Source organism: Platalea leucorodia (genome assembly GCF_965183815.1).
Source record: "Platalea leucorodia genome assembly, chromosome: 5".
Lineage (NCBI taxonomy): Eukaryota > Metazoa > Chordata > Aves > Pelecaniformes > Threskiornithidae > Platalea > Platalea leucorodia.
The window spans coordinates 101,800,285-101,821,583 of NC_138827.1; the positions used below are offsets into that span (position 1 = coordinate 101,800,285).

Sequence of the window (21,299 nt, forward strand, 5' to 3'; positions counted from 1 at the left end):
CAACCAGCTTCACGCCATACTGGAGCCACCGGAGAGGACAACTAAAAAGATGTGAATCTGGCTCTCTACCTCCATTATATGCTGCTTATTTTTTTCCCCCCCAAGGCAGACCCTCAGATATTTTAACATTTTCCTCTGTGAGCCATCCAGGTTATGACTATTACGGCTCTAACATGGATCAAGAGACGTGTCGGGAAGGTCTTTTCCCTCTCCGCTGCACTGCGCTTTAACCCCCTAGGCAAGCAGGGAAGGATCTGTGGTAGGTAAGTGGATGTTGGTATAATATATGTATATATGTATAATCGCGGTATCAGTGTCTGAAGGAGCCTGAGCTGACCCAGACGGCCGGCTCGGGCTGAGGGGACGGCGGGGCCAGGCCCCACGCGTGGGCCAAGGCCCACGCGTGGGGCCTGGCCCCGCCGTCCCCTCAGCCCGAGCCGGAGGAGGGGCCGGGAAGGGCCGGGACGCCCCTAAATATAGCCCGGGGTGAGGAGGCCGCGTCGCTCTCCTCAGCGCCGGAGCGGGAAGGCGGGAACAGGCCCCAGCGGCGGGGCCTAGCGCCGCTTCCCTTCCTGAGGAGAACCGGCCTGCCCTTAGGCCCGGCCGCGGCCCGGGTGAGGCGGAGGGCAGGGCGGGGAGGCGCCGGCGGTGGTGAAGGCGGAGCGGGGAGGGGGTTGGCAGGCTGCTGGAGGCGAAGCGAGGCGTGCCGCGGCCGGAGGAGGCGCGCAGGAAGGCGGCCGCCCCCCCCCCCCCCCCCGCTCCTTCTCCTCCCGCCGGCCGGCGAGCAGCGCGGAGAGGGACGCGGGCTCGCCCGGGCTCCCGGAGTAAGTGGCTTTCGGTTTGGGTGCGGGGGGCGAGAGCGGGGCGGGGGGAGCGGGCGCGGCGTCCCGGGCTTCGCACCTGGGCCCGGCCGCCGAGCTCGGCGGTCCCGGCCGCGGGGGCGGCTTTGCGGGGGCGGCCGTGGGCGCCGGGCGGTGTGCCGGGCTCCGGCCCGAGAGCGTCTGCGGGCTGCGCCGGAGCCCCGCGTTCAGCTCCGAAGCCGCCTTTACGGTACATCTGCCGCAGTCGCATCGCTACTGTCTCCCTTCTTCTCCAGACCTCACTTTAGCAAAGTACAGCAGGAGCTTGGGCTCCCAGCTCCCTCCCCGCTGTTGTGTTTAAGCTTTCGGATGGAAAGAATGACCCCAAAATTGAGCGTGTGGCTGTTCGGTGGAAGTACTATGAAGCGCTTGGCAGCCGTCCCGTTGGTCTGCACGCTGTCGCCCTGCTCGGGGGCCGAGCTCCCCGAGAGCGTCCTCAGCAGCGGAGACACAGCCCTGCCGTCTCCCTGCTTGCGGGCAGCTGTTTGCACATCTGTGGGTACCGGTGTATAACAAGCAGGGGGGTTGCAGAACTCTCTCACTAGACTTTCCTTCTCTGATAGAGCTGGTAGGACGCAGCGTCTGCTGTTCTTTGCCCAGCAGTCACATTTTTTAATAATAGTGTAGCTGTAGTTACAGTGAACTTTGGGAAATGAAAAGGGTTGCATCTCACTTGCGTCGGACACTTCGTGGGACCATCTCTGGGTGAGAGCGTATCAGTGTAACAAGTAAGTCCTAAACTTTTTGGAGTTGATCTCTCCTAACCAATCACTTCAGGAAACATTGGTAAGCCCATTACTACAGGAAAAAGATGTAAATGGGTGTGTGCGGCTACCTTGAGTTTTAAACAGCCAGATTTACTACCTGCTGAGTTCACTCTACTGTAAACTGGTAGTAAAGGGGCATTGAAAACGAGCTCCTTTCCACCTGCTCCTAGGAAGCGGAGGCTCTCCCTTCTCCCCTCTGAAGTAGTTGCACGTTTTTTCTCTGCCCCGCTCCTTGCCACGCTTCCTAGTGTCTCTTCACTGCCCTGAGAAGCCCTCACGTCGGGGCACAGTGCCTGCTGCCGCCGTGCTGAGCTTTCTCGAGCGGCAAAGGCGTTGAACGTGCGGCAGGAGCGGCGGCAGGGGCACGGTCAGATTCCAGCTACCCGCAGGGCAGCTGCGGAGGCAAGGACCACTTTCTCTTAAAGACCTGGAGCACTGTGGACGCACAAATCTGCTACCACTACAGACTCTTGCGTTTGTCATCTTGTGGTTCTCGGGTGGTGGCCAGACTCCTCTGTACGTCTTATTTTCATTCTCTGTGTTTGCAGTCGGCTTCTGTACTGAGCTCTCTTTGAACCATGACTGCTATCCTGCAACGGGGTTTCCATCCAGAAAGTTTTCCTGCATGAGAGGCTTGCTCAAGTGTGATTACACTGGCGTTGGCCTGAAGACTCTGAAGTCCCTTTGTAAGATAATCTTCTGACCATGGATAAGAAGCAAGCTCGGAGGCGCAGCTGTTAGGAGCATGGTGTATTTTTAATTGAAGTCAATCAGACCTTTTTCTCACTTATTTGTAGGGACGGTTCCTCAGAAACATTTTGTGATGAGCCCTGACTGATGATTAGCTAGTAAAGACTCAGTCTCACATTTCAAGATCTTTAAGGGTTGATAGCTAAGGCAAAATCCGGTATTGGCTCTTCTATAATAGCAATAAACAGAATGTTATTAATTTTAATGTTAGCCATTTACCAGTTTTATTTAGTCTGACTTTGGATGAAGGCTTTGAGTAGACATGCATGTGCATGAAAAATTATACACACACCTTGTATCTAATTTGTAGTATTGCTTTGGTTGTACATATATGGATATACACTTTGTTTTGCTTAATTATGCATGTGTGCATGTATGCACACACAGGAGCATAGTAATAGTAACTTTGTGAGCTAGGCCCTTATTACATAGTGTAATATTTTCTCTAGAGATCCATTTCTACCTGGTAATGTGTCACTAGTAGAAATTTGGAAAGCTGGATGGATGTGGTAGGTTCAAAGGCCGTTAATGCAAACCACTTTTCCAAATGAAAGCTCCTACAGGTTCCTTTCTGCTACCTACTTTGTCTTCGCACAAGTCTCTGCAAGCTTTAGCCAGTATTTAAAAGAAAGGTGCTTTTTCCACAGTCAGTTTGCAATTGTTACTTTCAACTTCCCCATGTCAGTATCTCAACGGTTTCAAAACAAGGGTTTGCATTTGCAAGTAGCTCTGTTAAGCAACAGATTACTTTTATCATAGTGCTTGTTTACATGCTGGCAAACAGGACTTAAACAATTATCTTGCCTTTCCTAAAATATATGGGCCTATGCTGCCCTCAATTTAAACCAGAGGTCTGATAGCCTAGTTGTATAAATTAGTTAAGCTCCTGTATGTTACTTGGCCTTCTGGTTGTAGTTTGAGCCTGTTTTTTTCTGGGGATTAGGTTTATCGGTGTGGGTGTGTCCCTGCCGCTGATGTTTGCTCAGGGATGCGGGCAGGACCGCGGAGTTCTGCCTCCAGAAGGGCGCGGGTAGCTGGCACACGCCTGTCCCCTTCCTTGTTGGGCCCTCTCGGGAGGGTGGGAGACCGCTGAAAAGCTGAGTGCTGGGTACAAAGGGAAATGAACACGAAATAAAAGTTAGAGGCTGGAAGAAAAAAGTTCTGAAGCAGATCGGACAAAAGCGGGAAGATTGCCCTTTAAAGAAGGAAGGCCTCGTGTGCTTTGGTCGCTTCGTGGGTATTTGTGGGTCCAGACTGGAGCTACTTGGGAGTAAAGGATGCAGAGCACAGAGACCGCGGAGGCTGCGTTCTCAGCAGTAGCCGTTGTGCTTTAGGGGTCCACCGCAGCTGCGCCACAGCTCTTGCTAACGTAGATGTAGCCCATTTTTTCCAAAAAGCGTTATTTTAGAAAACAATTTTTATTGTGTAATGAACAAACAATGTGTAATCAAAACTTGTCTGTAGTATCGCTTGTAGAAACGTTTTGTATCCCTAAATAATTTTCTTTGAGCCAGGTTCCCGAGCGAATGTGTAGCTCTGTTTCAAGGGGGGTTCCCAAATGCCAGCTGAACTCCCCCGGGTTGTATCCCGATAATGCTGGTGGAGGTTGTCGTTCCTCTGGTGGCTGGGTACAAAGTCTTGGACTGTGCCTTTTTTGCTTGCAAAGTATTTCTCAAACCCAGCATGGATTCTGATTTCAAAATGATATTGAATGCATGCCCCTCCTCTGGGATTAGATTTGCATGTACTATCAGGTCTCAATCTTTATTCCAGTATATAAAACTAGGCTACTTCCTTGACACACCTAAGTAATCACCTAATTTGTAGTTATTTTTTGAGCGGGTACCTGTTTGTATATGCAGGTCTATGTCCAGTCTTGTAATAAGCAAAACACCTTGTTTTTTAATTCTTTCTCCTTTAGTTCTTGGCTGGGGGTGGTGGGGAGAAAACCGTGGATATAGTTCATATTAGGATCAGCTGAGTTGGTAGACTGTCTAATCAAATATCTGCATTAAATATGAGGGGAATGAAGAATACCAGAAAAAATGGTGAACAGCTATAAATTAACTGTATCTAACACGAACATTTCTTTCTAATTACAATAATTGGTTTATAGTATTTGCAAGTTTGTACTGTGTGTGTGGTGGGTTTTATGGCTGATATTAACCCCCACTGATACAGAAAGCAAGAACGGCTATTTGAACTATCTAAGCTAAAGACAGTGTTGGCACAAGAACAAAAAAGTATGGAAATCATCCTGCGTACATTTAGTCAGTAATCAGGCCGGAGACTAGGTTTCCCACTGCCTGGATGGCAGATCTTGAAGTAATCTTTCAATAGGACAGGAGGGAATTTAAATACTTTTATGATAAAACTTGATAAATATCTTATGTTTGTATGCTGGGAAAGCTCAAAATACTCGTGACCTCAGTGTTTCTTTGTATTCCTGTTAGTTCTTAGGTACGGTTCTTGGGATTACAGCCATCGTTGTCTGTGAGTATTGCCTCATTCTCAGAAACATACTGCTTTCTCTGGCAAAATGACTACTATCTGAAATCCCAAGAACGATTTACAAGTCAGACTTTGCCCCTCATTACCTGTAAGACATTTTTTTTGTAGGAGGGTAATGAAACAGAAGAAAAAAAGTGGTTAGGTTAAAAATATAAATAGAGAAGGCAAATATAAATAGAGAAGGCAAAAAAAGTTTGTTCCTTGCAGGATGCAGCTTAAAGCAGTTGGGATATCAGCTAATGCTGGGTGGGAGGATCTTGTTCACCTGAGTGCAGAAAGCAAATTAAGTGGTTTGAGGCAGTGGGGACCAAGAGAAGGAATGAGGATAGTACGCCTATTTTTTGCTTTGTTTTTCCTTTATTTTTGTCCATGACAAGTGCAGCAACTACTTTTGGGCATGATAGCCGAGCTAGTTGCCTGCACTGGAGCGTGGGAAGGATTCTCCCCATATGGTAACCTGCTGCTTTGCTTCCACTTACTATGGCAGGGTGGCCTGCGGGGCTTTCGGGTTTTAAGTTCTGTGTACGGGAACTTACAAATTTGTGGTGAGGTCTGTGGCTGAAAGGGACTTGTAACCCTGTGAGCTGTCTAGATATTGTGGGTTATGTTTCCGTGCTGGGTTGGTGAGGTAGTTCTTGGATAATTACTTTAATTGAAGTGCTGTGACTTGTGTTTAAGAACCCATAGTAACCGTTGGAGGCTTTAGGAGAGGATCTGGAGGATGGAGTCTGCTGTGATATCAGCCATGTTTCGTACCCGCTGGAACTCTTTCTTGGTGTGTGGCTTCGTTATAGTCGTTATAGATATGGTTTACAGTAATTAGATGTAGAAGTCATGAGTGCATGAGTCAGTGGCCCGGACTTCTGCTGGTGAGGGAGATAAAAAACTTTGGGTGCCCTTCCACGTGCGCTGCTTTATTCTCTTGTTGGCGGTCCTTGGTGGCTGGGTGACAAGGAGGGCAGGGCAGCCCAGGAGGCAGACCCCAATCAGCCGAGGAGAGAGGTGCTTCAGGACTGTTAGGAGTGCTGCGGGCAAGCATCTTTCTTCAGTTTTGGTTGCTTTAAGCTTCACTCACTTGCTTCGAAGGTGCTTGCTTTGGTTAGTATGGTCTGACAGGCTACGTAACTTGGTATTACCCACTTCAGTCTTTTCTAAAAGCAAACGAGAAAACCCATAGGAGAGCTGGTAGATGATCTTGTTAAGGGGGGTGCTAACAGGATTATTTTCTGATCACATCCCCTTTTTCTTGTTGTTTGGCCACCTCCGGCATTGGCACACCCACGGACTGCCAGGGGCACTCTGAATAGCACAGCTTTCAACGCTTGAGTTACCCACAGTAAGAATCCTGATTGCGGCCTGGCGTATTGCTGCTCTGTGCGCCGTCGCAGCGGCCGCCTTTTAAGCAGTCCTGCAAGAAGGACCAAAAGGTGAATGGGAGGGAGCTGAGGGCAGCGACTCCAGCTGTTTGGAGAAGCCAAGGCGGTGCAAGACTGTCAACGCAGCCTGGAGGGCCGTGGGTCTGGGGCTCTCCTCATCCAAAACTTACCTGAGAAGCTTTTGGAAGGGATGAGAGAGACTGAATTAGACAATGCTACTGTGCCAATGGCAAATTATGCAAACTGTAGTGGTGATGATTATAAGTTTTCTATTTTTAAGTCTTCCATTGAGTGACTCACTTTATTAGATGTGTTCGTTTAAAATGGAATGTGAAGCACCCAGATTCCATGGTAATGGCCTCATAAAGCACACAGATATACAACATAACAGATTGGATTTCTTCTCTTAATTTAACAGGTTTTGCGTCTCATACACCATGTCTGATGGCAGCATACAGGGCGTCACACACTCCTATTGCTAAACTCCACAGTTTGTATCCATCTGTCTCTTCACTTTTGTGAAAGTAGTCATCTTCCCTTGATCTCTAACTTGTGATTCTGCATCTGAGTTTTCCACCATGCCTCTTCCCTCATTCCTCTCATTCTTTCCCCCAGCTTAAGCCCTGCGCTGCTTAGATCCTGCCCGATATCTTAATAATTAGAAGGTGCTCGAGTACAGCGATGCCTGCGATTGCAGCATTTCTTCTTCAGTCACCTGGCCTCCTGGGGTGGGAGCGGGAGCCCCGGTAGGTGCCTGTGCGCGCTCTGGGCTGTGCAGAGTTGCACAACCCGCAGTAAGAGCCAGCCCGCAGTCCTGCAGCTGCCTGGGCTGGGCGTTACTGGAAATCAGGAAGGCAGGTCACTCCTAGGATTTATATCAGGCTAATGAGAGCTGCGGGCTGGCAGGTGTTTGTCGCATGGGGCACGCTATTCAGAAGCATCTCCTGAAGACGGGTGTTGAAATCCCTTCTTTAAAAAACGGGATGTAAGTTGCGCTTTGTATGCTTCTTGGTTCTTAAAGGTGGGGCTGAAAGTGAAGCGGAAGAATCCTGCCTTTAAGAAGTGTATTAATCGACGAAGCGGAGCCCTTGCCCCTGGTGCAGGGGGTCCAGGGGCTGTGAGCTTGTGCGGTTCTCCCGGGGACCTCGCTGGGGCCGGGCCGCCGGTCACCAGCCCGGGCTCTGCAGTGGGAGCTTCCTATGGAGCGACTGCTGCATGCTTCTGTACGCCAAAGTAAGCGCGACTCTGAATTGCTGGTTAGGAAAGGCACGGCAGGAGGGAGCGGTTCCTGCTGTGATGACCATTCAACTTTTTTAACTTTTAGAAACTGAAAGCATGAACTTGTCCTGATAAATCTTTTGCGTAGTTTCCATTTCATGTAACTAGTGCCTTTTTTTTTTCCCCCCTTTGTGTTTCATTTCAAGTTTAAAGCCTATTTCTTATTACCAGAAGTCCTTTAATAGCTAGAAGTTTGAGCTCATGTCCCCGTGAATCTTTTCCAATACTCAGCCGGTTCACTGAGGAACGCTCCCTGTGGGTTATTTAGCTCTTTGGACAGGTCATGCTGTAGCTGTTGCCACTCCTCGCGGCATGCCGCTGGCTGCTCCCGTGCCATCAAGGGCTCCTTGCTCCTGCCTGAGCTTGCTCCAGAGCCTGTCGGGGACTTCAGCCCACCCTCAGATCGAGGGCATAGCTCCACAGGGTGCCGTTTATGACCTGTATTGAAACTAAGGATAAGGTTTAACGTGCGGATTTACAGTGTCAGGTGGCACTTACAGCATTAAAAGTGGCTCAAACAGTGTATAGTGATTTAAAGGTGACTCAATATTTGTGTTATGGAAAGATGACTTATTTCTGACTGCGTCACTTCTCATGCTGTTTGCTGTTATAATTTTCATTAAAATAAAATTCAGTTTCCATCACAAGCTATTGATCTCAGCTTGGAAGAGAGTCAAGTTTTATTACCTACTTGCAAAAGATGAGGGCTTTTTAAGTGTAGGCTCTTCTCTGTGTACGTAGCACTCTGTGTACAACCTTTGTCGTAACTATGCGGACTGCATTCTTTCCCCTTTCATCTTCTGCGCTCTGGTTTATCCTGCTTGGTGCCGACAGTAGCCTTGAGCAGCCGTTCTGGGGGAGGACTTGAGGAAAAAACCCACAAGTGTATGTTTAGAGAGCCTCTAATTTCTCTTTGGCTGTGTGTCCACTGGGGCGGTTCAAGCCGTCCTCCTGCCCAGAGGAGGCCTTGCTGCGTGCCATTGCCGACACGCAATGCAGCTCCTTTTGGAACGAGGCCGGAGCATTTGGGCAGGGAGAAGTTGCGGTATGCTCTAGCAGGGCCCCGCTGAAGAGTCTGGGGCAGAGCCTCGGCGTGGCACGCAGCAGCCTGGCACGTATAGATCGTGTCTGTGCCGGCTGTTTGTCTGGGGCTCTGCCTGCCTGCGGTACCTGCTAATGCCCCAAGCTCAGTTCAGCCTAATCCAAATACATCTGCTCATACCTCACAAATACAGGCTCACGGGTTCCTAGGATGCAATTGAGATGTTCTAGGTGTAAAAGCACCATCTGTAGGCTTGAATGCCTGTCTAGCTTTGCATTGGAGTGGCTTATGTTAAGCCGTATTTTCCTTTCTGTCCCTGAATAAGCTTCTCCTACCAATGGTGAGCAAGATTTATGTGGCAATTTGAGCAGCTGGTCTCCTGGGAGCGTTCCTTTCTCCGGAGAATTGCATATAATCTGGCTATCAGCTCTGAGTAGAGCTAATGGCCCACGTACCCGGCTGGCGGGCAGGCAGAGGGTAGCCCGTACCGACAGCTGGCGGCTGAGGCTCGAAATCCCCCTGTGTCGAGGGCACTGAACCTGCCAGTTTCTTTATGTTACATGTTATCCCGCATAAGGAAAGCGGGAACGTTGTTCTCTGTGGCATATCTAATGTTGCTTTGGTGTGGTTAGTCCAGCTGCACCCACAGTGAGAGCGGTACAAGGTCCCGCCGCGGGAGCGATCCTGAACCCCGTTCCCTACATGCCCGTACCTCTGTGCCCGCTGCGGCAGCGCGCGCAGCTCGCCGCTGGCGTCGGCTGAGTCGCCGTAAACAGGTTGTGTTAGCAGCGAGGCTTGTCGGGGCTCCCCACGTGTTGTTACAGGTGCGGTTTAAAAACTGTGCTCGTTGGCGGGAGGAAGCCACAGGGCCATCGAATCAAGCTGTGGGCAACCACGTTTGTATTCTAAGGGTACTGAACTGGTGAAGAGCAGTGAGTGCCACTCAGCTGTCCGGTCTGATGCTCCTTGGAGGTTAGGGCCTTTGCTGCTTTGGAACCAGCTTCGGTACTGCCGTGGTTTCCAGCCTGGTATGTAGGTACTCTCAGATCATTTTTTCCCTTCTTATCAGTGCATGTTTGTGCATGGCTTCACGTGAGGAAGCCGGCTCTGGGAGCGGTGGAAGCGGCCGGGCAGGCAGCGGTGCTTTCGGCCCCCCAGATCTGCCTGCCCGTGGCTGAGTGTCAGCTCTTGCAGGCGCCGGTGGAGCCCTGCAGACTGCTGCCTGTCTTGTGGTGCTTGCGCTGGATTCCGTAGGGTAAAACGTTTCGCTGGTAGAAATTTGAAGGTGGAAAAGGTTAGTATGCCAGCAGACTGTGGTAGGTAGACACCATTCTAAAGATTTTGTATCTCACCCAAAACTTTCCAGAAACGAACTTTGAGTTGAACTTTCATTTGATTTTGATAATCATTTAACTTCTGAAGACTGACTGTCCTTTATACATATGAAGGAATACTTATTGCATGCAATAGGCAGTGGAGTTCGTGGGGTTCCTAATAGAGATTTTGTATAGGAAACTGTTAAATAAACGCTGTTTGCTTGCCTCTGTTGTGTTAGAGCTGGTGACAGATGCTTCAAAGCTTTCTGGATCAAAGTAAGCAATGTGGGGGCATGGGGGCTTTTGTTGTTTTGGCTGTTTGTTTGTTTAAATGAATTCTCTTATTTGGAAGAACTAGTGTTTATTCTAGCTAATGAAAGAGACCCTCTGGCATCCGTAACAAACTGTTGCCTGCCAGGAGGTGTGAGTACAGCAGGAGGGTGGGGGGCTGCGAAGGGTGCGTTAGCGTGGCAGGTCGCCGATCCCGGCGGGAGGTACGGAGGAGATGGCCCAGGGAGCTCCTTCGGCCGAAGCAGCTGAAAGCAGAGCCCTTGGGTCCGTGCCTGCTATTTGCAGGGGCCTGTTGGGAGACGGAAACGGAGGAGATGGAGCTCTCTGAACATGAAGAGCAAGTGTAATATTAGCCATTATCTTATTTCCCAGCACTGGCCCAGTACAGCTTTTATTCAGTACGTGAGCATGTTCTGTTTGAGGGTTGTTTTCTTAACAAAAAAGTTATCAGGAGAATAGATATTTCAAACTACTGAAAAATAGCATAACGCTATCTACGTAACTCCCAGTTGTGGTGAGTGTTGAGTTTATTCCTCCTGATCACTGTCATAAGTTTGTGCAGCACAAACTTATTTTGCACAAACAACTTAGGAAGCTGCTACACAACTTTGGGGCAATTTGTGGGGTTTTTTTTCTTCGTATATGCAATGATATTTCTAGCGTGATTTGCAAGGAAACTTTAGATTTTGCTTGATGCAGTAAGGGTTTTTTAACCCATAACTAAAGAAGCAAAGGTCAACTGAGTAAAAGACACAGCTACATTATTTCTTCAGTTTTAAAAACTTGGAATTTTTTTTTTTTCCAGAAGTATTGATAAAATGCTTGTTAAAAAGGCCCATTAGAACATACAGTCCGAAGAACATGATTTCATTGTTTTAAAAACAAAAATAAATGACTTCCAAAGCTGTCTGGGAAGCCGCGGTTTTAAAGTAAACTGGTGTAGGCAACCATCACCGAGGCTTCAGTCAGGGGTTTGTATACCTTGTGCTGCTCTTTCGGTCCTACTCAATGGAAGTGTAAAGGTTTAGCTCTGGCAGGTATGTACTCAGTCTTCAGAATGCAATCTCCAAAAAGGCTGAAGGAGGCGAGGGGACAAGAAGCAAGGACGAGCATCGGCCGTGCTCTCAGCTGCCCGGTTCTGCAGCCTGCCCCTCCGCAGGCTGGGTTTGCCCTTGGGGACGGGCGCCTCGCTGTGCCGCGGGAGGTGCTCAGCGCTTGGCTAGGAGCCTGCTGGGCTGCGCTTGCCATCGAATGCTGCTGCTGAGCTGTGGCTCTCAGTTTGTTCATAGTTAATGAACTTTTGAAGAGTTTACTTGAACTGGGGTAAGTAGGGATTTGTGCTTCAGCCATCACCCTGTCTTACTGAACTCGGTAAAATGTTGGAAGGATACACTTCCATTTTCTTTCTTGAAAGCCAGTATCTGCAGACATGTAAGCTGGCTTGGTGGAAGATGCTAATTTGTTCTTTCTAAACTCCCTTGGATTCTAGAGCATATTGTGTTCCCAGAACAGGCACTTGCAAGGGTTTTGTACTCTTATTTGAAGTGACTCCTTTGCTGATGTGTAAGGTGTGTGAAACTACTTCAAGACTGCCACCAGTTTGCAATCTGAAAGATGAGTTGTTGTTCTAGCGACTTGAAGAAACCTTATGGTAGAAATGTGTAGTACACAGAGTGCTGGGATGATGTGTACATATTCACCATCACCATATGCTTTGCGCGGCTATAGATGGTATGTGAACTGATGTTGATTGTCTTGGTGCTTTTATTTTGCAGGAGGTTATGAGTGTGGTGACAGCAGTGCAAGTTTTCCAGCTGCATGTTTTAATTCTTGTGCAGTACTGAGTTTTGTATTGTGTTATGACTTCATGAGTATCCGTAGGCATTGTCAGGTATATAGAAGTGATGTTACAAAAGGCTGTCTCAACAGACTTCAGGTGGTAGGGTTCAGCTGATGGTTAGTTTTTATTTTTTAATTTGGCAGGAGGCGGGGATAAACCTACAGGATAGGGTCTGATTCTGAGGCACTCTGCTCTGGTGATAAGATGTTTCTCAGATTGCTCAAATCCTGTTGTGCGAGACTCATGCCAGACGGGCGGGAGAGGGACTCTGCAGGCGCCAGGCCTGCGTCCCAGCGTGTGTGGCTGCCCCGCGAGCTGGCTGTGCTGCCGTGGGAGCGCTGAGTTGGGGCCCCGCGGGCAGCCCTCCTCCTTGGGCGCTCGCTTTCCTCTCGCAGTGGCAGCCCACGTGCGGTGCAGCTGGGCAGTGGACCGCAACCCCGATGGGGAGCCTGCGCCCCGTGGGGCTGCAGCCGGGGGGAGGCAGCCGCGCTGCGCTGCCAAGCGCGTGCTCCGCAGCGAGCGTGTGGGGAGGCGTAGGGTGGCTGCAGCAGCCTGGCCATCTGCCACAGACGGCACCCTGGCTTTGTAGCTGTGGGCTGGTGGTAGTGCGGCTGCTCGCTGTTACTGGCAGCAAGGTCCGAGACATCTGACTCAAGGCTTACTCCCTGTTTCCGTGGAGGTGCTGTAGCTTTTGAGGCCAGGCCGCCACAGAAGCTTTCCTTTGAGAAACTTCCCTTGCTATGGGGTTTTTTTGTCTGTTGCCTTTCCCTTTTACTCCTCCTTGTCATGGTATAAAGGAAAGAGGAAGTTGGTCTTTTTTGAGACTGAAGTATGAAGTAAATGGAAAATGTGATACTCTCCATACGTACCAAGAAAGGTTGTTATGGTGGGAGTCTTCAAGAGCATACGTGCTGCTCTACAGAAAAACTTGTGGGAAGCTGCAGCTCTTGGCCTTCTGTACAATAATAGCTTGCATATAGTACATGCATACAACATCTGTACATCAAATGTTTGCATGTAATAATTGTGCGGGGAGTTCCCCCCCCCACTGAGTGCACTGCAAGTAAAGTGCACTGGGAATGAAGTTAAGATTTATACCATCCTAAAAACAAAGTTCTCTTGTTTGGCTTGTGTATTTTTTTACGTAAAAAAATATACCAGTCATGCTAGCTAGAAGAACTAAAAGGAGAAAAAAGACGAAATGTGTACAGACGTATACTAACATACAATATTTCATGTTTAGTTGTATTTATAAGGCCAAAGAAATAACTTTTCAGCTGTAAGTAGTTTGCTGCAAATCTTGACAGGAAGGCTGTATGCTGCCAAAAGTCACGGTTTATGACCCAGTCCGGTGCGTTTGGTACAAGATGGGCGGCAGCTGCGGAGGGAGGGCTGCGAAGCCTCTGGATCAGCCGGCGCCGCGTGCGGCCTGGCGTGCGGCGAGGCACCGCGCCATGCCGGAGCTGTGCCGGAGCCGGACAGCGGGGCTGGCTCGGGGGCCCTCGCCAGGGACCAAGGCAAGGGCTGAGCCCCCCAGCCACGCTTCGGGAGAGGCTACTGGGGCCTCCCCCTGCCTGGCCCCGGGATGGGGAGCCGCTGTGGCTCCCTGCTCCTGGCCCGGGGCCACTCGCGCCGCGTTGTGAGTCCGCTGGTGTTCCGGCGTTGGCACGGGGCTGTACGTGTTGCCTGCTTCTGCTTTAGGCCTTAATGGTGCTAAATCTCTTGTATGGAGACTGCTGGGTGAATGTGGGGCTTGGACAAAGATGTCTTCATAACCGGAGGGCTTGGAGCGCTGACGGGAGTCCTTCAAACTTGATGTATGTTGTTTCTAAGGCGCTGTGAGCTGCCACGGTCCCGGGAAGATGGATTAGGTTGTGCCTGCTTAAGATTCAGGTCAGTTCCATGCAAATTTTTCATTCAGTATCCGAACACTGGGTCTTTTAAGAATTTGCCTGACCCACATAAGGCTAGTTTTAAACCCTCTGTAGCTAGATGACAAAGTTCTGCGCTTATTTCAAGCCACTTAATCTTGTCCGCTGTCTCTGCTGCTGCTTCTCACTGAAGGACCTGCTTCCTGACCAGCAGCGCATCGCTTCTCCAGCGTCCCTGGGTAGGACAAGCTTTGCTGGTATACAGTGAAAACTGGGATCCTAATTCCTGGCTGGAAAGCAGGATGGAGCGTTGTTAGGCAAATGTGGTTGTAGAAATAGTGTGATGGGACGGGAGGGTAGCTAAAGGTGATCTTGTCAAGCAGATCAGCTGTTCTGTTGCGATAAGGATTTGGTGGCCATCTGGCTGACGACAGGGTGTTCTTGTTCTGCTTTTGCCACGGTGTTGTAAGCACTTGTCACATATACGAGTACTTAGAGTTTAAATGGGGAGGGTGTGTACATCTACTTGTATATGTAAATACTTTTTTGTCGTTCAGCTTTCACAGCAAAGACCAGAGCACTCTGGCTTGCCGCTGTCTAGACTTTGTTTAGAAGTTATTAACACTGCAGTGAAAATCACTAATTAATATATCGCTACCCTAAGTTTCAACTGTCACAACATTGCCATTAGTTTCTGCAAAGGGTCTATTCTGTGTAGCCTAAATTCTAACGTGGTAAAACTGCCTATTAATTTTTATCTTCTTTTCTTACAGTAAAAAATGGCATTTCAGAAGGCAGTGAAAGGAACTGCTCTCATTGGAGGAGGTGCCATAGCAACAGTTTTTGGCCTCTCTCAATTTTCTCAGTATAGAAACAAACACGTAAGTATTAATTATGATTTCTCATAAAATATGAAACTTAAAATCTGTTTGAGCGTATGTTAGGCTTATATGAATAGTTTTGTTTGGAAAGGAATGCCAAGAGCCTCTCAGCTTGATTTGGTAGGTGCTAATCTGGAGGATGGCATTAAACGATGTTTCACTATTGTAGGTCTTTAACCAGTGGGGAAGTGAGATTCTTGTAAACCATTTTTCATGTTTAAAAAATGACCTTTGTGTGCTGCTAGGGATTTTACTTAGTTGCAGGAGGAGTGGAAAGTACTGATTGAAGTATAAGCACTAAGTAGAGTTTGGTCAGTATTTTCAAACTTAGAAGCCTGAAGTGAAACCACTAGCACTACCTTTGAAAATCTCAGCTTCAAAACAGTCATGGTGGCAGCAGTGAAGGGTGATGTTGGAGACTTACTGGTAAAGTAGAGTAGTGGTAGTAGAGATGCAGTAGATTCTGGTGTCAGTTTGTGGATTGATTCTTGCTGTTGTAGAAAATAGATTTCATTGGCACAGCTGCTCCTTGCAGTAGAGTTGGAGTCACCGTGCTCTTTGACTTGCTTCTCGATGCAGAAGCCAAGGAGAAATGAGTAAAAGAAACCTGTGTTGTGGTCTGGTTTCAGGCAGAGCTGGTGTGGATCAACAACTTCTCTGTCTTAAGGCAAACAAATGCCCATTATTTTAATGCAGTTGTGCTGTACCTTAGTTATAAAATAACCATGTCTGGGCTTAGTAGATGTGTATAAGGAAACATGTCTTCTGATCTTGTGTTAAATGTGGGCTGCGAGGCTGGTGCCTTGCCTTTGGCCAAAAATATTTGCAATCGGTGTTCCATGAACTGGTTGAAGTAGGTGTAGTCAGAGCTCTGGCCTGACGTGCTTCAGTCTGGGTTTGGAAAAAGCTTAAGGCCAAGGAGCTACCTTCTCCTTCCTCTGAGATGGTATCAGTCTGAGCAGCGAGGTGGGCAGGCGCTCATTTCGCGTTTCACCTGAAAAACATAATCTGTCAGCTCTTTACCCAGGCAAGCCGTTACTCCGTGAACGGCTTTAGTTACCACACATGTACTACAAGTTGCCATTCAAATTGGGCAAACTGAAAATAGGAACGGAAGAAGTGGATCTTAATGGTCTAGTTGAAGGTAAAACAGTGGGCGATGGGTGACAGTCTTCACTTAGCTCCGTGAAGGTGTGTATTATGTCTGAGTAAATGATAATCTGAATATTCTGGCTGTTTCTGTGGGGAGGAGGAGTAGCAGCTGAGGTATTGGTAAAGCAAATGAGATGAGTCATTTCTGGGGAACCTAGCTGGAAAGTGGATAAGCCAGGATCCTTATGGCTTCAGAAAAAATGTTGCAGAAAATAAAATCTAGCATTTAAAGTGAGCTTCCCATTGGGCTGCCTGTCTTGCACCTAGCTGATAATGCTGTTTCTAACTCTCTCTGGAGTCTTTATCACAGGATTTTACAATCTGGCTTCATTACTGTCAGAAATGGCAGCTTCAAGTTTTAGGACTGTTAAATAAGAGAAGGAGTTGGAAGTGAAAAGTGATCTGGATAGCTCACTTGTTGTATATGCAGTATTCCTGAATTCAGGGAATTCCCATTTTTCTGGGAATGGATGGCCATTATGAATTTCCAGAGACAGATTAAAACCCGAAGTTTTACAGAAGGTGATCGTGGTGTCAAAATGAAATAACCGCTTGTTCCCCAATTTCTAAACCTATTGTGTAGCATCAGTCTACAAAGGACCTGAAAATTTCCAGCATATGCGTAAGCAAATGGATCTGTCAAGTGAACAGCATGTTTTTTTCATGTCGTACTAACTTGCACATTTCCCACGTGATGTCCCTTAAAGCTGCTGCCTTAAACACCTAATATAGGGCGGCAGGTGGAACATAACTGGAGGGATTGACGCAAAGGAGGACAGTCCATTTGTTGTGTTGACATATCTAAGCTGCGGGCATGTCCCCCAGCCCAAGTGTCCTCTTTTTAATAATGCCTGCCAATCAAATGTACACCAGGGCAAAGATCTTGTCTTCCTTGGCCAGGGAAGGATACTGCCCCAAGATGTGCACTAACTGGCTACACATTGTAGGAAATCTGTTGTTATTTCAAGAACTGAGTCCATCGCATAATGAGACAGAAATGAAATGCTCAGGTTTTTTCCCCAGGTTGGTATTGCCTTGTTCGGTGACCGGCTGTCCGTGCTGTGGCCAGCAGCCTGGAATCGGGGGCACCCAGTTACAGAATAAAGACCTCGGCTGGCTAATAATCCTGAACACACAGTCCAGTCGATCTGTCTTTGTTTGTTTTCCGTGTTCACTCAGCTGGTGCTCGATGTCTCCCTGAAACGTGGCTGTCCCAGGTAATTCCAAGGGAGAGGCTGAAGGGTGGTGAGCTTCTGGCCCCTGAGCATGGGTGGGAGGTCATTTGGACTCGATGATCTTAAAGGTCCTTTCCAACCTAAATGATTCTGTGATTTTATGATTTGTTAGTCGAGCATGCTGGTGAGTGGTCTGCCTGCTAAAAGGGATGAGTATTGGCAATTTTATGTTGAAATTTAAACGGTCCTTGCTGGGTTTGAGAGTCAAAGCCTGACTGTGAGGAGAGTGGCACAGTTAGCATCAGTTAACCTTGTCTCTATGTAAACAGCTGTAAAGTGTTTACACTTTGGAAATAAAACACTCCATTGATTCAGATCTGTCCTGGTTTTCAAGATTTTTATCCCAACTTATTTTTCTATACACACACGTGTGCTGACATTTTAGAGCACATTTCTGCAACGGCAATTGAGGCAATATAATCTGAGAATACGTATCTGGGTATGGCATATGCAGGCATACAAGCAGTTCAGTAAATTGCCCTCCTTGTGTGTTGGGTTTTTTGACAACACACAGCTCCTGCTGAGCAAGGGGAGGATGGGAACATGTGTTGACATGACAGAACTGTTTTGAATTTAACTCGCAAGCTGATAGATGGATATTGCACTTCTGTGTCTTGTTTAGTAACCTGATCACTGGGATATTTACTGAATTAATAAGCTGGGTTAGCTTAATGCTATGTGTAAGGGAATAAGTAGGAATGACACTAATTCAAGCAAAACCTCTTTCAGTAAACACACAGGAGTGGTTCTTTCATGTTGAATAACCATCACCCTTAAGGAAGCTGGTCAAGCTTTCTGCGCAGCCTTACTGACTTGGGCTGTTGAGGGCAAATGCGTAAGTCTGACAAGGGGGCTTTTGGTTAGATTAAAAAGAAAAACCTTTTTCCAGAGAAAAGGAGACAGTTGGGGAACTCTTCAAGCGGGTAGTGCAGAGGTCTGAAGAAACTAGTCCCTCTTGAACTGTTTTCAGGTAAAGCAAAAGTGTGCGTAGACTTATTTTTTTTTTTTTTTTCAGTGCTACCACTGTAAATGAATTTTGTCTTAAACCATACAGAAACTCTCAAATCCGTGTGTACTACATTGACTACCAGTCACGAGCTCCTGAAAAGAAGAATTGTATCTGAGATGAGGTTGAACCCCTCTGAGACATAAAATACACAGGCTGTGTACCTAACTGATGGATTTGGCCTCGAATATTCAGAGACGTGAATGGAGAAGGTGATACAGCCAGCCTTTGCTAGCTGTTCCACCAGCGCTTCTAGCGCTAATGGTGATAGAGAAATGGAAATACCAGTTTGTCTTGCAGCAATTCAGGCAGCATCTACAAGAAGCTTTCTTGCTTTTTGTGCCTTTATTTTAATGCATCGAGCCAGGTGGGCTGGTCCTAGATAGGATGTGGGTATTCTTTGATGTGCCAAGTTTCAACTGAAGACCTCTGATTTTTTTTCTGCCTCCCACCCATTAAGCTTAGTGTTGGAGTTGTAGGAGATTGCTGTCTTTTCCTCACTAAGCCCACCAGGCAATCCTTCTCTTTTTTGGTGTCTCTGTACATTGTTGGTCAATAGGAATTGCTCATCAAGGTGAATCCAACAGGGTGTGATAATATGATAACGCACCGGGGTCTGCTTTTGGGGTTTTAAATTAATTCCTTTGTGGGTTTTTTTGTTTTTTTTTTTTTCTTCTTCTTTTTTCTTTTTTAATGAATAAGGATGATGAATTTGACTTTGCAAACCTACCTGGAGATTTACATTAGCAAATGAACAAGAATGCTTGCTTACGGATTACTAGATCACTTTATAACTTCATGATTGAATTCAAACTGCCAAACTAAATTTCTTCTCACTAAGAGTGTAATCAAAACCATTCAAGGAACTCTTGCCTGAGAAGTTGTAGATATAAACAGCAATTGCTTATTTCAGTAAACATACTTGTTCACTGCCAAACTAATCACGTTATTGCAGATGGAATCCCTGTATGCAGCTTTTCTTCACTCTCGCATTTAATTGACAGTAAGATGAATCGTATCTATATCAATTCCTAGTGCGCTAATCACTTTGCTTGTATTTCAATGCTTGTCTCTGTGCTCTTGCTATACCAGTGCCTATCTGCTTGGGACTCTGGTCTGTGTTTTACTATAAGCCATTTGTTGTAAATAATGTGTTTAAAACCAAAACATATAGTCAAAACCAAATTATGCTAGTACTTCTTGAACTCTGATTTTTTTTTTTGTTTTGTTTTCTTGTGATCTCTTCTTTTCCTGAAGTTAAGTTGTGCCTGTTGAAAAGAGTTGCTTGTTTGGCTGAAGAAGGCATGTCTGGAAACATAGTGCAAAACTAATTTTGAGATGGGGATTTTCACTTTTTTTACAACTTAAAGTTGAGCGTGTGTAGCTGAGCTGGATCAACAGAAACGCATGCAAGACTAAGCCACGGGTGTTCACTGCCTTCACAATTTCCTTCTTGTCGCTGTTGTCTCCAGTCACAGGGTGATGCTTAGGGAAGCTAGGAAATGGGCATCGCTGTCTGTCTGTGCGCTCTGTAACGATACAGCACTAAAAAGCACGCTTAATGCAACGGCTTGCCGAGGAAAAGCCAGAGGCGGTGTCGGAAGCCAGACAGTAACGCTTGCTACGCAGCCCCGAAACCTGCAGCGTTGTCGCAGTTTTCAGGTGTTCAAGGGGAAAAGCGTACCACACTTTAGGGGTATAGAAGTTTCTACCGTACTTTGGGGGATATAAGAGTGTTTAGCGCTGCTAGAGATGAGTAGGCTGGGGAGGGAGCGGGGCAAGAGGGAAAAGTAGGTGGGAATGTACAGAATTGCTTGCTCAGAAGAATAACGTGGGAGCTGAATTTCCCTGAAGTGCCAAAGCTTTGTCCCTCACCTGGCGATCTTTGCCAGCTGTTAGTGTGCAGTGAGAGCGAGGGCGGACTGCACCGGGGAGGCTCGTCAGGACGGGCCTGTGCTTCACCCTGGCGCAGCCGCTCCGCGTCCGCGCGTCTCCTAACTCCGTACGCGCGCTGCCAGCCCCGGCAGTTCCTCTCTCTCCGAGGGCCGCGGTGGGTTTAAACAAGCTTCTAATTAGGAGACCTTTCATTCCTGTGAGTTCGTAGGTGGTGACCAAGCCCGGGCCACCGCTGGCCGAGCGCTTCATGCGGCTGCTGGGGCGCCTGGAGCTGAGCCCGTGCCCAGGCCCCTCGCTGGGCCGGGCTCTGGGGCCGGCCGGGCTGGAGGGGGCCCCAGCGGGAGCCACAGGCACCGTGCTTGGGAATGGTCAGTGGTAATACCCTGCCTTGGGTCATAACTTGCCAAATTTGGGTTGTTTGAAATCTTAATTTTCACTTTATTTCTGGGAAGATATAAATCCTTAATATAAAGTGAAGCACTCTTTCTGGTCCAGCTTTCCTCCACACGTGCAGTGAAAGTGGTTGCTGCTATCCTAAGTAATTTGCATGAGCTACTTGCATTATAGTCAATATAATCCACGATTACAGGATGAACTTGATCATTAATTATCTTTTGAATATGCACTTCCTTTAGACATGGCTACTAGTTATTAGATTTTATTTTCAGTTGTATAGTAGTGATAGGAACACTGAGAAATAATGCATTTCAATCGTAATACTGCTGAAGAATGAGCAAATAACTTTGAACAGAAATATTTAGGATGCGTGCACCATATAATCTGAGTTCAGGCTTCTCGTGCATGGCAGGACTGGCTGTTAATTTACAGTGGATGTGTAGCAAGAATCGCTTTTGCCTTCCACTCCCAAGGTCCGCCTGCAGAGCGCTGTGACAACCAGTGGATCGCTTGCTGAAGAGGAGCCATGCCGTTCAGCCGGCTCCTCGCGGACGGCGCACGCGAGCAGGTGGTGCCAAGCGACCGAGTTACCTTTTGTCAGTCAAGCTACGTTAATAGGGCAGGCGTATATTCCCTCCCCATTGCGAATGCCCGGGAAGGTGGCTGGAGTTCCTAAAACCTGGAGGTGGCTTCTATTAGCGGGGAGCTTTCCATAACCGCAGTGATCCCGGAGCACCTACCTGGGAAACTCAGCGTGTGGGCTGAGTACCGATAACACACCGAGGCAGGGTAACCGGTGCGTTTGCAGCGTGAGACTGGGCTTAGGAGCTA

General features: G+C 47.8%; 1 protein-coding gene across 4 annotated transcripts in view; it reads left to right on the top strand.

Moving 5' to 3' along the window:
* The first annotated feature begins 480 nt into the window (after positions 1–480).
* GPD2 (glycerol-3-phosphate dehydrogenase 2) overlaps positions 481–21,299 on the top strand; it is a 62,041-nt gene continuing 41,222 nt past the window's right edge. Inside the window, exons 1-3 of one of the 4 annotated variants that reach the window (XM_082312789.1) lie at positions 17,008–17,152; positions 18,186–18,388; positions 20,942–21,036. In XM_082312789.1, coding sequence (XP_082168915.1) covers positions 20,995–21,036 — 42 coding nt within the window. In that variant the 5' untranslated portion in view covers positions 17,008–17,152; positions 18,186–18,388; positions 20,942–20,994. Of the gene's footprint in view, positions 825–14,675; positions 14,784–17,007; positions 17,153–18,185; positions 18,389–20,941; positions 21,037–21,299 lie in introns of those variants that run through there. The other 3 variants (XR_014228257.1, XM_082312788.1, XM_082312790.1) reach the window with 3 other exon arrangements.